Here is a 14,472-nt window from a genome sequence, read left to right as displayed (position 1 = left end):
CTTTATCTTTCTGGCTTACTTTGCTCTGTATAATGGGCTCCAGTTTCATCCATCTCATTAGAACTGATTCAAATGAATTCTTTTTAATGGCTGAGTAATATTCCATGGTGTATATGTGCCACAGCTTCCTCATCCATTCGTCTGCTGATGGGCATCTAGGTTGCTTCCATGTCCTGGCTATTATAAACAGTGCTCAGCAGCGCTTTTCTGTAGGTATCTTATTAGCCCGTCCCTGGAGATGAGAGAACAGAATCTCCGAGAGGTATAGTAACCTGCCCAAGGTCACAGAGCTCAGCTTGCCACTGCATTGGGGTGTTAAGCCAAGTGTGTCTAACTTCAGAGCCTGATCTCTTACCACCACACACTACACAGACGGCATATCCCAAGGTTTTACCTCTGAGGAGCTCATAATGTATTTGGACTACCAGGTCTCATGTACTTAAAGAGTAAAGTAATAGAAGACTAAAATCCTAGGACAATTTGGCAAGTCATTAATTAGAGCATTTATTTTGTGGGTGGATAATGCCACCATTACCAACACTGTTGACAACATCATCACCATCATCATCTCCAGAACCATTGACTGTATCACCATCCTCCTCATCACCATCGTTATCACCATCAACACCAACACCATCATCACCACCACCACCATGTATTTGGACACATTCCTCTCCCTTACTAGTATTTCCACTTTTCATGAGCCCCACTCCCCACTCTTCTCCTTTCTCCCTTTGATGGATATTATGACTGCTTTCATCACAGAGTTATTTGTTTAGGGACATTCCAACTGGCGGCCTCAATTGGATGTTCTTAAAACATCTCTTTACAAAAGTAAGTTTTGCAGTTTCTCATAATGACCCTTGGAAACACACTTCCATATGTCTCTCCATGGACAAACCTTCTGAACCCAAATGGTGTAAATCAGTGGTTCTTAGGCTTTTACTTGGATCTGAATCATTTGGGGATCAGGACTTGGGTGAGGGGAATGGCAAGGTAAGGAAATGCCTGGAAAAACACATATTTCTAGGTCCCAAAACCCATTTCCTTTTATCTGAGCAAATAGAGGTTTACATCAATTGCAGAAGTCACTGGAGTTTTTTGCTCATCTTCCTTCAGTGCTAGATGGGGAAACTGAAGCCCAGAGAGAAGGCAGAGCCTGCCAAAATTCTCACAACATTCTCACAAAATTCTCCCAACTTTTAACTCAGACTTTTGTGTCAGGTTTGTTGACGATGAGGACTGTGGCGGTGATGATCACAGTGGTGGCTGTTCTTTGTTACAGCCTAGCAACCTCTTTCCTAGAGGGAAAGGGACAGGCAGTGAATATTTCAGGCTTTGCAGACCAGATGGTCTCTTTGGCACCTGCAGACAGGTATCTGTGGGGGATTGGTTCCAGGACCTTCTGCACATACCAAAATCTGTGCTGCTCATGTCTTCTATCAATATAGATGGGAGTAGTATAGTCAGCCCTCTGTATCCACAGATGCAGAGGGTCAGCTGTACTTTGTCGTTGCATCGTGAAAGTTACAGTGAATGGATGATGGGGCCATGTTCCAATAAAGTTTTACTTGCAAACACAGGCACACACTCCTGCAGTAGACTGAAGGCTGACCCTTCTCTTCCTTGGCTATTAAAAGGCTCTGGCTGCATTTGAAGACTGTAACAGTAATATGTTGCTGTATGACAGAGCATCTCAAAGTAGAGTAGCGTGAAACAGCAACCGTTTATTGTTCAAAGTCTGCAGGTCAGCTGGGTGGGTCTGCTTGTCTGGATCAGTTCCACTGGTCCAGGCTGGGCTTGCATGTGTGTGGGAAGCTGGCGGCAGGCCCATCCAGGGCCGCCTCACACCCAGGTCTGTCGGTTGGTTGGTGGCTAGGGTGACAGGAGGGACCATCACTGTCATCACGCAGCATGCTAGCTGAACTTGTTCCGTGGCTCTCAGGAAGGGCTCCAAGGACGAGAGCCTAAGCACTCAAGCCTCTTAAGGCTTAAGCTCGGAATGGACCCGAGGACCGTTCCACTGTGTCCTACTGGCCAAACAAGACAATAAACAAGAAAATAAAGATTCTACCTCCCGATGCGAGAAATGCCGGATCACACTGTAAAGTACATGGATGCAGGGAGGGGTGGAGAATCCAAGCAGTTTTGTCATCATTCTACCACAAAGCATTGGGCAGAGCCTGCCAGGTCAGTTCTCAAATTCTGAGTCTTCACACCAGCCGAGGTGGATTTCAATCCCAATAGGAGTGATCCCAGAACCGGCTGAAAATTCTAAAATGACTACATGGGGATCAGTTCAATGATGCCAAGGAAGACTGGACCTTTATCTTCTAAAAAAAAAAAAGAGAGAGAGAGAGAGGTGAGATGCTGTCTGCAGGAAAGAGGACATCCCATCCTTTCCTCTCAGAGCTGACTGGACTGTCCTTACAACCCTTCCTAAGCAACTGTGCCTGCAGCCACTGTCCTGGTTTGCCTGACAGTCAGCATGGGGTGCCTTGTATGCATTTTCTGATTTCTCTTAGTAAAAGGACAAAACGTCGTTTTCTTCTCAGGGATGTAGATACCCACTTGTATTCTGGTTGGTATGGCCATTTCAATAGAGTGGGCTGCTTATTCAGGTACACTGACCCCTGGGAGCTCTCCCAGAGTTCTGACCACTAGGATTTTAGAAGCAGGCTTTGTGCACCCTGGTTAGGGTTTCCATCTATTATGCCCCACATTTAAGAAAATAAATGCTTTCTCTTTTAATTTGATAACATTCAAGATATTGTGCTTTGACTTACAGACAATCACTATGAAAAAGGAACAATTTCTATCAAGCATGTTTCTGGGGACCCTTTCTTTCTGTCTCTGGTTTGCTGCATGTGAGATGAGAGATCATTGGGTTTGAGACACTTTATTTTTTCAGTAAGACCTTATTTTTTTTTAGAGCAGTTTCAGGTTTAGAGTAAAATTGAGTGGAAAGTGTAGAGATTTCCCATTTACTCCTCCCTCTGCCCAGCCTCCCCATTGTTTCCATCCCCCACCAGAGTGGGCTATTTGCTAGAATTGATGAACCGACAGTGACACCTCATAATCACCCACAGCCCCTGGTTTACATTAGGGTTTGCTCTTGGTGGTATACATTCTATGGGTTTAGACAAATGTATAACAACATGTATCCATCCATTCATGTATTATTCAGAGTATTTTCACTGCCCTAAAAATCCTCTGTTTACTCTGCCTATTCTTCCCTCTCCCCATCCCCAGCCCCTGGCAACCACTGATCCTTTTACTTTTCCATAGTTTTGTGCTTTCCAGAACGTCGTATTGTTGGAGCCATGCAGTATGTAGCCTTTTCAGATTGGCTTCTTTCACTTAGTAATACGCTTTTGAGGTTTCTCCTTGGCTTTTCATGGCTTAATAGCCCATTTCTTTTTAACACTGAATAACAGTCCATTGTCTGGATGTACCACAGATAATTTATCCATACGTCTCTAAAGGTTACTTCCAATTTTGAGCAATTATGAACAAAACTGCTGTAAACATTTGTGCACACATTCTTTAAGGCACTTTTTATAAATGGAAAAAAAGGTCCACACCCATTGGATGAAACCCTGTTCTGCTGAAAAGAAAGGGAGGGCTCTGCCCTGTAACAAGAGACATCAACATTGTGTTGATGGTTAGGACACAGATTCAGTAACCAAACTGTCTGGGCCCAGGTTCCAGCTTTGCCATTTGCTGCCTTTTTGACCTTGGGTAATTTTCATGACCTCAGTTTCTTCATCTGAAAAATGGGGATACTGATAGTACCTTCCTCAAAGTGTTGTTACAAGAATGACTTTAATTAATGGATGGTAATTAAAAACAGTGTCTGGCACAGAGCAAGTGCTCTGTGGGAAGTGTTTACTATTACTGTCATTTTGCTGGTGTTGCCTCTCTCCTTTGTTACCTCTGCGGTTGTACACATAAGAATTGTGCCCAGATTTTCAGCTCCAGAAAATGTCAGATCCAAGCCAGTTTATTCCCACCATATCCCATTGAGTAATCAGAAATGTATTGAGCCTACTCTGTGCCTGGCACAGGATTGCCTGTGGCAGGCAATACTCTGTAGCTCCATGGCTTGTGGGCTCAGGAGACAAGTAAACAGGTAGTTATGAGACAGCAGGAACACAATGTGTATGGACAAAGGGACACATTGTAAGGGTAGGGAGGCTTTAGAACCTCCTCAGAGAGAGGAGGCCAGAGAAATCAAGGAAGGCTTCCTGCTGGAGGTGACATCTGAGCTGAGACCCAATCACCGAGAGGCAGAGGAGAAGGAGGAAAGGGAGTGTGTATCAGGAGCACTGAACAGTGCTGAACGCCTCACCTCACCTTCACTGGAATGATTACCACCATTATACAGATGAGAAAACTGAGAGTCAGGAAAATTAAGTACTTTGGCCAAGACCACGTAGCTAGTAGATGGCACAGCCCGGGTTTTAACACAGTGCAGAGGACTGCGGCAAGCTTGTGCTGCGGAGCAGAACTGCAGCAGGCTGCAGATGGCAGCACAGTGGGGGCGGGGAGACTCAGGCTGAGGAGGTGGACAGTCTCTCCCATGTGACGGGTGTTGGTTCGCCAGGGCCTCACAACAGCACACCACAGACCAGGTGGCCTGAACATTCCCGAACAGAAATGTATTCTTCACAGTTCCGGAGGCTGGAAGCTGAAGGTCAAGGTGCCCACGTGTTGTGTTGGTCTCTTCTGAGTCCTCCCTCCTTGGCCTCACAGTCTGTCCGCTGTGAGCATGTGCTCTAGTATTCGTGTGCCACACCTCCTCTTCTCAGGAGGACACCAGTCAGATTGGATTAGGACCCACCCTAATTGGCCTCCTTTTAACTTCATCACCTCTTTAAAGGTACAGTCATAGTCTAAGATGCTAGAGGTTATGACTTCAGCTTGTGAATGGAGGGGGACATCGTTCATTCAGACGGTTTGGGGAGCTTGAAGATTTTAAGCAAGGAAGGAACGGGCCAGGTTTGTGCCTGTTCCTGTCCCTTGCAGAAGTGAACCGAGGCTCACCTGCCCCTTGTCCCCCTGGGATGCAACAAAAAAGGGGTGTCTGCCCAGGGTCAGGCGCATGGCACAGCCACTGCTGCTCTTGGCACCCAGAGCTGCCAACATGCACTGATCCTGTGGGGATCAAGATGGTATAGGGAGGGAGAGAAAGGGGCGGAGGACTGTGGACTTGCAGTTTCTTTAAAGCAGAAGGGAAACAAAGGAAGGAAGGGGCTCAGCAGAAAAAGAGAGCGAGCTGCTGACTCTAGTTTTCCTAACTCCTGGTGGGCACGCCCACCCCAGAACATGGGGGCTGTGAGTGGGGTGCCTGGAAGCAGCTCCCCTGCATGCTGACTGACTCTCTGGGATAGCCCTGGGCCAGCTCCACACTTGAGCCCCAGGGCTCAGGTTCTGCCTCGGGAGCCAGGCCTTCCTGGAAGCTGGAGGGTGGATGCCTGCATGCCCCTCTGAGCACCAGGCCCAGGAGCCCTGGGGAGCATCGACCAAGCCAGGAGCAGTTGCAGAGAAGGGCACTTACACAGGTTCTAATGGAGACTCTGGCGCATTAGTCTAAGAGGAGGAACCAGGCAAGGAGGGTGCGGCTAGTTAGGACTCCCCCTCGTTTCCAGGAAGAACGCAGGCAGCGAGTTAACCCTGTGCCAGCCTTGCTCAGGGTGGCCGCTGCACTGGGCCCAAACCAGCACCTCAAACAGAGGTAGGTTCAAACCCTCACCAATCCTCGTGTGACCTCGGGTGGCTCACTTTCTTCCCCAAGTCCCTTGTCTGCAGAAAGGATGGTGTGGAGGCACCCTTCATGGGGCTGTTGGTAGCGTTAAATGGGATCCTCATCCCATCTCTGTCAGCAGCACGCTGCGTGACGCAGAGCATGCTGACTGCCCCTCTCTGAGCCTCCGTTTCCTCTTCCCTAATATTCATGTATGATTTATATCCAGCAGGGTTTAGGGAGAATTAAATACCGTGTTAGACGGTTAGGTAGCATCACCGACCCGTGGTCATGACTGTGAGCAAACTCTGGGAGATAGTGAAGGACAGGGAGCCTGGCGTGCTGCAGTCCATGGGGTCGCAAAGAGTCGGACACGACTGAGCAACCGAACAATAACAACAAACCCTGTGTATCAAGTGTCCTCCTCAGTGTCTGGTCATCATAATACAAATTGCCCCCAAGTCACAAAATATAGGTTAAACCTATGTTTAAACAGTGTCTTAGTTACACTTTCAAATAATGTATTCAGTGTGGTTTTCCTCAACATCCAGCTACATCTGGGAGCAAAGGATTTATAAATTTAAAGCAGTGAGTCCAGTTGTTAATTGGAGTAGGGGGAAGGGAAGAAGTACAATAAAGACACTAGTTTCCCTGTGTTTCCAGACGTTTCAGACACTGCTAGTATATTTATTGTATTTTTATCGGATGAATAGTTGGATGTCCATTTCCTTCAATCCTCTTGTTTGCCTGAGTCAAGACCTCTGGCTTTAGGACCCCTCCTTTGTTCTTCCCACTGTGCATGCCGACTCCCAGTAACTGGTGTGGGGTCATCTCATGTCTGATCATAGTTCTGCCACCTGGCCCAGTGACCTGCACAGGCTCCTCACCTCTGAGCCTCAGATCCCTCACCTGTAAAAATGGGCCCAAAACATAGCTCAGGAGCCCATTGCAAAGCTTTCCTGCTGTGCACAGGAGATACTGCCACACACCCAGAGCCTGGCGACAGCCCTCCAGCCAGGAGCCAGCACAAGTCCTGCCTCTGTCGCCACCGTTGTGAAGAACATTGCTCTAACAGGATCCCCCTGGGCTCCTGCCCTCTGTCTTTGCAGCGAGCCCATCTTCCGCCAGCTCTGCGTCCTCCACTGGCTCCTGGAGGCCCTGACTATCGACCACAGCCACCACACCATGAAGCCTGTGATCACCTGCTGGAATCCCAAGTAGGTCTCAACCCTTCTACCTGAGCGATCGGCGGGGCAGAAGCTCCTGTGGGTTCCCCCGTCCTTCTCCTGTTTTTGGAGGGGGGTAGTAGGTTGCTTTAGGAGTTCTATCCTGTTGGGTCCAAACTGCAGCAGTGAGAACCCTCATGTGCATGCTCTCCCAGCATCTCTCCCCAGTTCCACCTGCAGTGACATCACATCAGAAGCTCAAAATCAGTCAGCCAGGGCGAGAGTATTCACACCACAAAAGCTGGCTGGCCAGCCATCCCAGCCCAACCCAGCACAGCTAGGTTCTCTCCAGCTCTCTTCCTGGATCCTGTCTCCCCAGCACTGTTCATCATCTGTTTCTCTTCCTTTTTCCCTCCTGTCCCCTCCCCATCTATTCTTCCCACTCTGCATGTTTCCCCCTTTCTCCTAAGGCTTGTTTTCGCTCGCTATTTTTTTAGTATATATTGAAAACTGTTTCTCCACTTGGACCCAAGGGAATATTCTGTGTTCAGGTCCCAGGAGCAGCTGACTTTGCTCAGGCAGAAGCTCCAGCAGCTGTTATCTAAGCCATGAAAAGTGTTAGATGCATCTCCACCAGAGAGCAGGGCTCCTCAGCAGCCTTGAGGCCACTGTCACAGGAACTGCGTGGCACATACAAGGCAAAGCGAGGAACAGGCAGGCGTGTAAGGTGTTGTTTCTCTAAGGAGAGTCAAGCTGTCTGCAAGAACAGAACCAGAAGCGTTCTTGTAAGGATTAAGCAAGATAAAGTATGTGGAACATTCGGCATGGCGTCTGAGGACACAGCGAGTGCTCAGTAAATGATGGCTATGCAAGATTAAAATCCCGATTTTAAAGAGCAGTTAGGGATGTGACTGTCAATACCATTGAGACTTAGGGCGAGGGAAGACACACACCTCTGAGCAAAATTTTACCAATGGCTGAGAGCTATGTTCACTGGGTGAATGGACAAACATACAAAGAGATGGGGAGGGAGGGGTGGAGAAGCTCCATGAGTTCGACCCAGATCTGGTTGCGAAGATGGGCAATCCAGGGAATGACCCCACGAGGGAAATAGCAAGTCTTCAGTTTTCCTGACTGAGATTTTCTGAGTCGCCACTACCAAGCAGCAGGTATCTCCTGATACTGAAGTGCTTGAAACATAAACCCTGAGTCCTGACACCCACATGCATTTTCCAGAAGGAAACATCCATCCTCTGGGACCTGTAGTTCCTAGAGGTTTCATTTCTGTTAGACGTCCTGATGGCTGTAGGTCTAGTCCCTGCCCCCTTACAGATTTTATAGAAAGGAAGTGGGGTGATTCAGTACCTCAAAGTGGGCTTTCTACAGGCAGCAAAATTTTACTGACTGGCAGCAGGAGTGCTGCAAACATGATCTTTGTTCATCTCAGGAAGATCCCATATTTGGGTAGATGGGTGGATGATAGGGAAAATGGAGAGATGACAGATTTTAGGATGTCCTTCTGAGTAGTGTCTGAGTCTCTGCTTTATTTAGAAAGGGAAAAAAAAAAGGTCTTCCCGATTTCATCATGTGGCAATAGAAACACATTATCATTTTCTAGTATCTTCATTAATTCTACTTCTAGCAAGAGAGTTTATTTCAATTGACAAGATGAGCAGGTCCAAACAGAGCAGAAACAGAGCCTTCAATAATGAATGCGCTAATTACCCTCCTCTGAGAGATGGAAGCTTCTGTTTAGGCAAAGTAAGAGTTGTTTTATACATGAAGGCCCACAGATTTTTATTCAAACCTTTGGGGCCAGCTGCATTTCAAAATTGTGGGTTTTTTTCTTTTTCTTTTTTGGCATTTTAGAATGGAAGTATGGGACAATATACCATATAGAGCATTTTACTCCCAGAGGGAACTAGGACAGCACCCTATCATCAAACATATTTCTGCAGAAAAAAAATGAATATCTACACTAAATGGATACTGAAGGTAAACAAAGGTCATCAATAGTCTCCCATCAGTTCAGATCATGTTTTGCTGCCAAGTAATTTATGAGTTTTTGTTTTGTTTTCAACACTCTTTGGATTTTGGAATTGAATAAAGGGTTGTGAACTCATATTGGTTTTATTCTTATTAGAGACTCACTTTCCAAGGACTGACTGGAAACGAGTGGACCTTTACAGAGAAGCAGATAAGGCCCGGTGTAAGCAAGCGCTTCAAGCCTTAGTGGCACCTCTTCTTAGTCCCGCTCAGTGGGAAAGAACAGGGCAGACCCTAGGACAAAGAGGGGAGTGAGAAGTCACCGATTTACCTTCAGGCCCAGGGTAGGAGCTGTTCCAGCCGCCCTGAGCCTCCATAGTCAGGTAATCGGTGCTCTGCCCTGGAGCTACGTGGGCAGCAGAGTCAGGCTTGTCTTATTGCCTCAGCTGTCCCAGAGACACCATTGGACCCACTCTTTTTCTTCTTCTTTTTTGACTGCATTGTGCAGCTATAGGAGTGAAAGCCTGGAATCCTGACCAGTAGACCACCAAGGAATTCCTGGACCCACTCTTTTTTTTTTTAAGATTTATGTACTTATTTTAATTTTGGCTTTAGTGGCTCTTCATTGCTGCAGGCAGGCTTCCTCTCGTTGTGGTGAACAGAGGCTCCTCTTCGTTGCAGTGCGTGGGCTTCTCATCGCAGTGACTTCTCTTGCTGCGGAATATAGGCGCTAGGCACATAGGCTACAGTAGTTGCGGCTCAAGGGCTCTAGAGCATGGGCTCAGTAGTTGTGGCTCATGGGCTTAGCTGCTCCATGGCATGTGGGACCTTCCCAGGCCAGGGATCAAACCCATGTTCCTTGCCTTGCAAGGCAGATTCTTAACCACTAGACCACCAGGGAAACCCTGGACCTACTCTTAATTGGAGACTCCAGATGGTTATAATTTTTACTTTCATTAAGAGAGTCCAAACACTCAAGGGCTAGGCTTCTAGGCCCAAAGAACACACCGGCTCCTTTAGAAAAAGATAGATGCCTTTCTACATATAAAACATTTCAAATATGACACAGGTACCTAAATCTAGCCACTGTGTTATAAGGAAACTAGCTGTCATTTGAGTGCTTTCTATGTCAAGCACTGGTCAGGAGATGTGACCTCATTTGAGCCTCATTCTGACTTAAAAATAAGGAAACGAAGCAAAGAGAATTAAGTAACTTGCTATAAGTTACACAGCTAGTAAAAGTCAGGATTTGAACCCAAGTAGCCCAGAAAGTGAAGAGGAAATAAAGAACCTCTTGATGAAGGTGAAAGAAGAAAGTGAAAAAGCTGTCTTAAAACTCAGCATTCAAAAAACTAAGATCATGGCAGCCAGTCCCATCAGTTCATGGCAAATAGATGGGGAAACAATGGAAACCATGACAGACTTTGTTTTCTTGAGCTCCAAAATCACTGCAGATGGTGACTGCAGCCATGAAATTAAAAGGCACTTGCTCCTTGGAAGAAAAGCTATGACCAACCTAAACGGCATATTAAAAAGCAGAGACTTTATTTTTTTTGCCTACTGCAAAGGTCCATCTAGTCAAAGCTATGGTTTTTCCTGCGGTCATGTATGGATGTCTGAGTTGGACCATAAAGAAAGCTGAGTGCTGTACATATACACCATGGAATATTACTCAGCCATTAAAAAGAATTCATTTGAATCAGTTCTAACGAGATGGGTGAAACTGGAGCCCATTATACAGAGTGAAGTTAGCCAGAAAGATAAAGACCATTACAGTATACTAACACATATATATATAGAATTGAGAAAGATGGTAATGATAACCCTATTGCAAAACAGAAAAAGAGACACAGATGTACAGAACAGACTTTTGGACTCTGTGGGAGAAGGCGAGGGTGGGATGTTTCAAGAGAACAGCATCGAAACATGTATATTATCTAGGGTGAAACAGATCAACAGCCTAGGTTGGATGCATGAGACAAGTGCTCGGGGCTGGTGCACTGGGAAGACCCAGAGGGATCGGGTGGAGAGGGAGGTGGGAGGGGGGATCGGGATGGGGAATACATGTAAATCTATGGCTGATTCATGTCAATGTATGACAAAAACCACTACAATATTGTAAAGTAATTAGCCTCCAACTAATAAATAAATAAATAAATAAAAATAAAATAAAGTGCAAAAAAAAAAAAAAGAAAGCTAAATGCCAAAGAATGGATGCTTTTGAACTGTGGTGTTGGAGAAGACTCTTAAGAGTCCCTTGGACTGCAAGAAGATCAAATCAGTCAATCCTAAAGGAAATCAATTCTGAATATACATTAGAAGGACTGATGCTGAAGCTCCAATACTTAGGCCACCTGATGTGAAGAGCTGACTCATTAGGAAAGACCCTGATGCTGGGAGAGATTGAAGGCAGGAGGAGAAGGGGACAACAGAGGACCAGATGGTTAGATGGCATCACTGACTCAATGGACATGAGTTTGAGCAAGCTCCAGGAGGTGGTGAAGGACAGGGAAGCCTGGTGTGCTGCTGTCCATGGGGTCACAAAGAGTTGGACACGACTGAGTGACTAAAGAACAGCAACAAAGCCCGGATGCAAAGCATCTGCACTTAACCACTAAATGACTGTTTCCTCTGTTTCTAGCTAAAGCCCCCAAATCTTCAATTAATTTAGGAAATAATCTGGTATCAAAAAAATAAAAAAGGATAACTCATTACGAAGTATTATTTGCCAGGATATAAAAAGGGACCATAACTTACTAAGATCGTATGACATGTAAATATATAATTTCCCTTAGAAGAAAAAAGCTAGTCTACATTTATTGCTTTGCAACTAAATTTTTGTTGTTTACCTTAATACACAGGGATTATCTCTCAATGTCAAAACTTCTTTTAATAACTGTGGGGTTTATCAACATGCTTAACCAATTCTCTCAAGATCTTGAGTATTTGCCAGATTGTCACTTTAAAAAAAAATGCAGCATTGTTCTGAACAACACACATAATAATAATTATTAAACTAAGTTGTTTTCCCCTTGTCATGCATCCCCACCACCCCCACCCCAGAAAGCCTCATTTTCCTCAAACCTACTTTTTTCAGGCATTCCTGGGGATACACCCGTGGGAAAAACAGATATTGTCCCTGCCCTCTGGAGCTTCTATTCCAAGGGAGGTGGTGGGGAGCAGCAGATAATAAACATGTAATAATCAAGATACTTTGAGATAGCAGTGGGCGTCATGAAGAAATTGAGAGGGTGATGTGATAGTGACAGGGTAGTAGAGTGACTTTTTTTTTAGCATCATGTAATTTTATTTTATTTTATTTTCCATTTATTTTTATTAGTTGGAGGCTAATTACTTTACAGTATTGTAGTGGTTTTTGCCATACATTGACATGAATCAGCCATGGATTTACATGTATTTATTCCCCATCCCGATCCCTCCTCCCACCTCCCTCTCCACCCAATCCCTCTGGGTCTTCGCAGTGCACCAGCCCCGAGCACTTGTCTCATGCATCCAACCTGGGCTGGTGATCTGTTTCATCCTTGATAATATACATGGGGTGACTTTTAAGTTGAGTCGTCAGGGGAGGACTCACACAGAAGGTGACGTCTGAGTGAAGTCTCTGATATCCCTGCTCTGGTCTAATCGCATGATCCTCCCACTCCTGTACTCAAGCGGACATCTCTACGGGGGCAGGAGAACATGGCTTGGTGGCCAGAGAGCCTCTCACTCTGGAGGTGGGGCAGGCACCCTGGCCAGGGAGAACCCGGGAGCTTTGACCTCCAGCCTCTCCCTGCTACAAAGTCAGCAGGTACCTCTGTCCTCCATCTCAGTGGTGGACCCGTGAACATGTCCCAAACCCGCCAGCAGACCCTCTACCCTCAGAAGCAAATGCGGATTCAGAAAGAGTGAGTGAAGCATTTGAGAAAATTACCCAGGTTGCATTGTGGATAGATGTCTTTAAGTAGCAGCTAAAGTTAGAAGAGATGCAACAGTGCTCAACGACCTCTTCCCTTGGTTTCTAGCCAATAGAATCCCCCAGAAAGCTTTAGCAGGGAGAGACTATGGTCTGAAGATCATAGCAGCTTCTCCCCCATGGTTGTGCCTGAGTACCTCCTACCCACCACCAGCACCTCCTCCATACCACACTGAGATGTCTGTCGAAAAAAGCACATGTAGTTCATATTCATAGTTCAGCTGTATTCAGTTCTCCATACAAGGCATCCTGCCAAGCTCCTAACAAGCCCTTTTCTTTGCATCTTCATTCTAATCATCCTCTGAGTCAGCTACTATTTCCCCATTTGACAGATGAGGACACTGAGGCTCAGAGAGGGTCAATATTACAAGAAAATTGCACATCTCAGAAGCAGCAGGGCAGGTAGAGGACTCAGACAGCTGGTCCACCAGATTCTTAAACCCACAGTTAACTACCTGGGTATACCCCTTTTCCTGGTTCTGATGCTCAGAGAGACTGGCCTCTGATCACACAGACAATAAATCAGAGCTATCAATTAGGTCAGGTAAATTAAGCTGCGGGACGATCAACCCCCCAATTTCAGCCACTTAGCACAGCCCAAGCTCACATCTCGCTTACCCCGTACATGTAATCCACATGGGACTCTGCTCACCTCAGTCACCTGGGGGCCCAGGCTGATAGGAATTCCATCTCATCATAAGCTTCCCCGTCAGCACAGCAGGAAACAGAGTCTGACATGAGCTGCTGCTGCTGCTAAGTCACTTCAGTCGTGTCTGATTCTGTGCGACCCTATAGACGGCAGCCCACCAGGCTCCCCTGTCCTGGGATTCTCCAGGCAAGAACACTGGAGTGGGTTGCCATTTCCTTCTCCAGTGCATGAGAGTGAAAAGTGAAAGTGAAGTCGCTCAGTCGTGTCCAACTCTTCGATACCCCATGGACTGCAGCCCACCAGGCTCCCCCGTCCATGGGATTTTCCAGGCAAGAGTACTGGAGTGGGGTGCCATCTGACTTGAGCACTGGCCCTTAAAGCATCCTCCCTACAAGCCACAGGTCACTTGCACTCATTTTTTTTTTTAACAAAGCAAGTCACAGAGCTATACCCAACTTCAGAGAGCCAGGAAAACCTGGGACCCCGGTGGGTGAAGGGCACTGACTGTGCCTCCAGGCCTTGGGAAGGAACACCAGCCTGCCTACCCTCATTGCTTGAGGTGTGTGCAGTCAGCCCACTGTGGACAACAATGCTCAGGTTATTTCCTTTTCTCTCCCTATTGATCCTCCTGTTTGGTTTATTTGCTACTGAAAATGAAACATCAGAGAGACCAATCCTGTCTAACCAGGCCCTTTCTTTATCAATGGCTTTGCAAGAGCGATGCTCAGGGCTTTTTAAGATCCCTGGGAAGCCTGCTGCATTTTTAGCTCATTTAACCTGCTGCCTGAAGTTGCAATAGATTTCGGGTCGTCTTGGAAGTCTGTGTGAACGAAAAACCTCCATCTTCCCAATTGGGTCTGAATATTTAAGATTTTGAAAGCTTGGCCGGTACCAGATTTAATTTTAAAGGGGAAAGAGGGGTTGCTTTTGAACTTCAAGAAGAAGGCTG

At 46.4% G+C, this 14,472-nt stretch overlaps 1 protein-coding gene across 4 annotated transcripts in view; it reads left to right on the top strand.

The window, feature by feature from the left end:
- Positions 1-14,472, top strand: part of CCDC60 (coiled-coil domain containing 60) — a 165,704-nt gene that overhangs the window by 125,715 nt on the left and 25,517 nt on the right. For 3 of the 4 annotated variants that reach the window (XM_070475266.1, XM_070475264.1, XM_070475265.1), the window contains one exon: positions 6,856-6,963. The exons of the other annotated variant lie outside the window; for it this stretch is intronic. In XM_070475266.1, coding sequence (XP_070331367.1) covers positions 6,856-6,963 — 108 coding nt within the window. The remainder of the gene's footprint in view (positions 1-6,855; positions 6,964-14,472) is intronic. 4 annotated transcript variants of the gene reach the window in all.

The sequence above is a fragment of the Odocoileus virginianus genome, chromosome 12 (genome assembly GCF_023699985.2).
Source record: "Odocoileus virginianus isolate 20LAN1187 ecotype Illinois chromosome 12, Ovbor_1.2, whole genome shotgun sequence".
Taxonomy (NCBI): Eukaryota; Metazoa; Chordata; class Mammalia; order Artiodactyla; family Cervidae; genus Odocoileus; species Odocoileus virginianus.
This window is presented reverse-complemented; position numbering and strand designations above follow the sequence as displayed.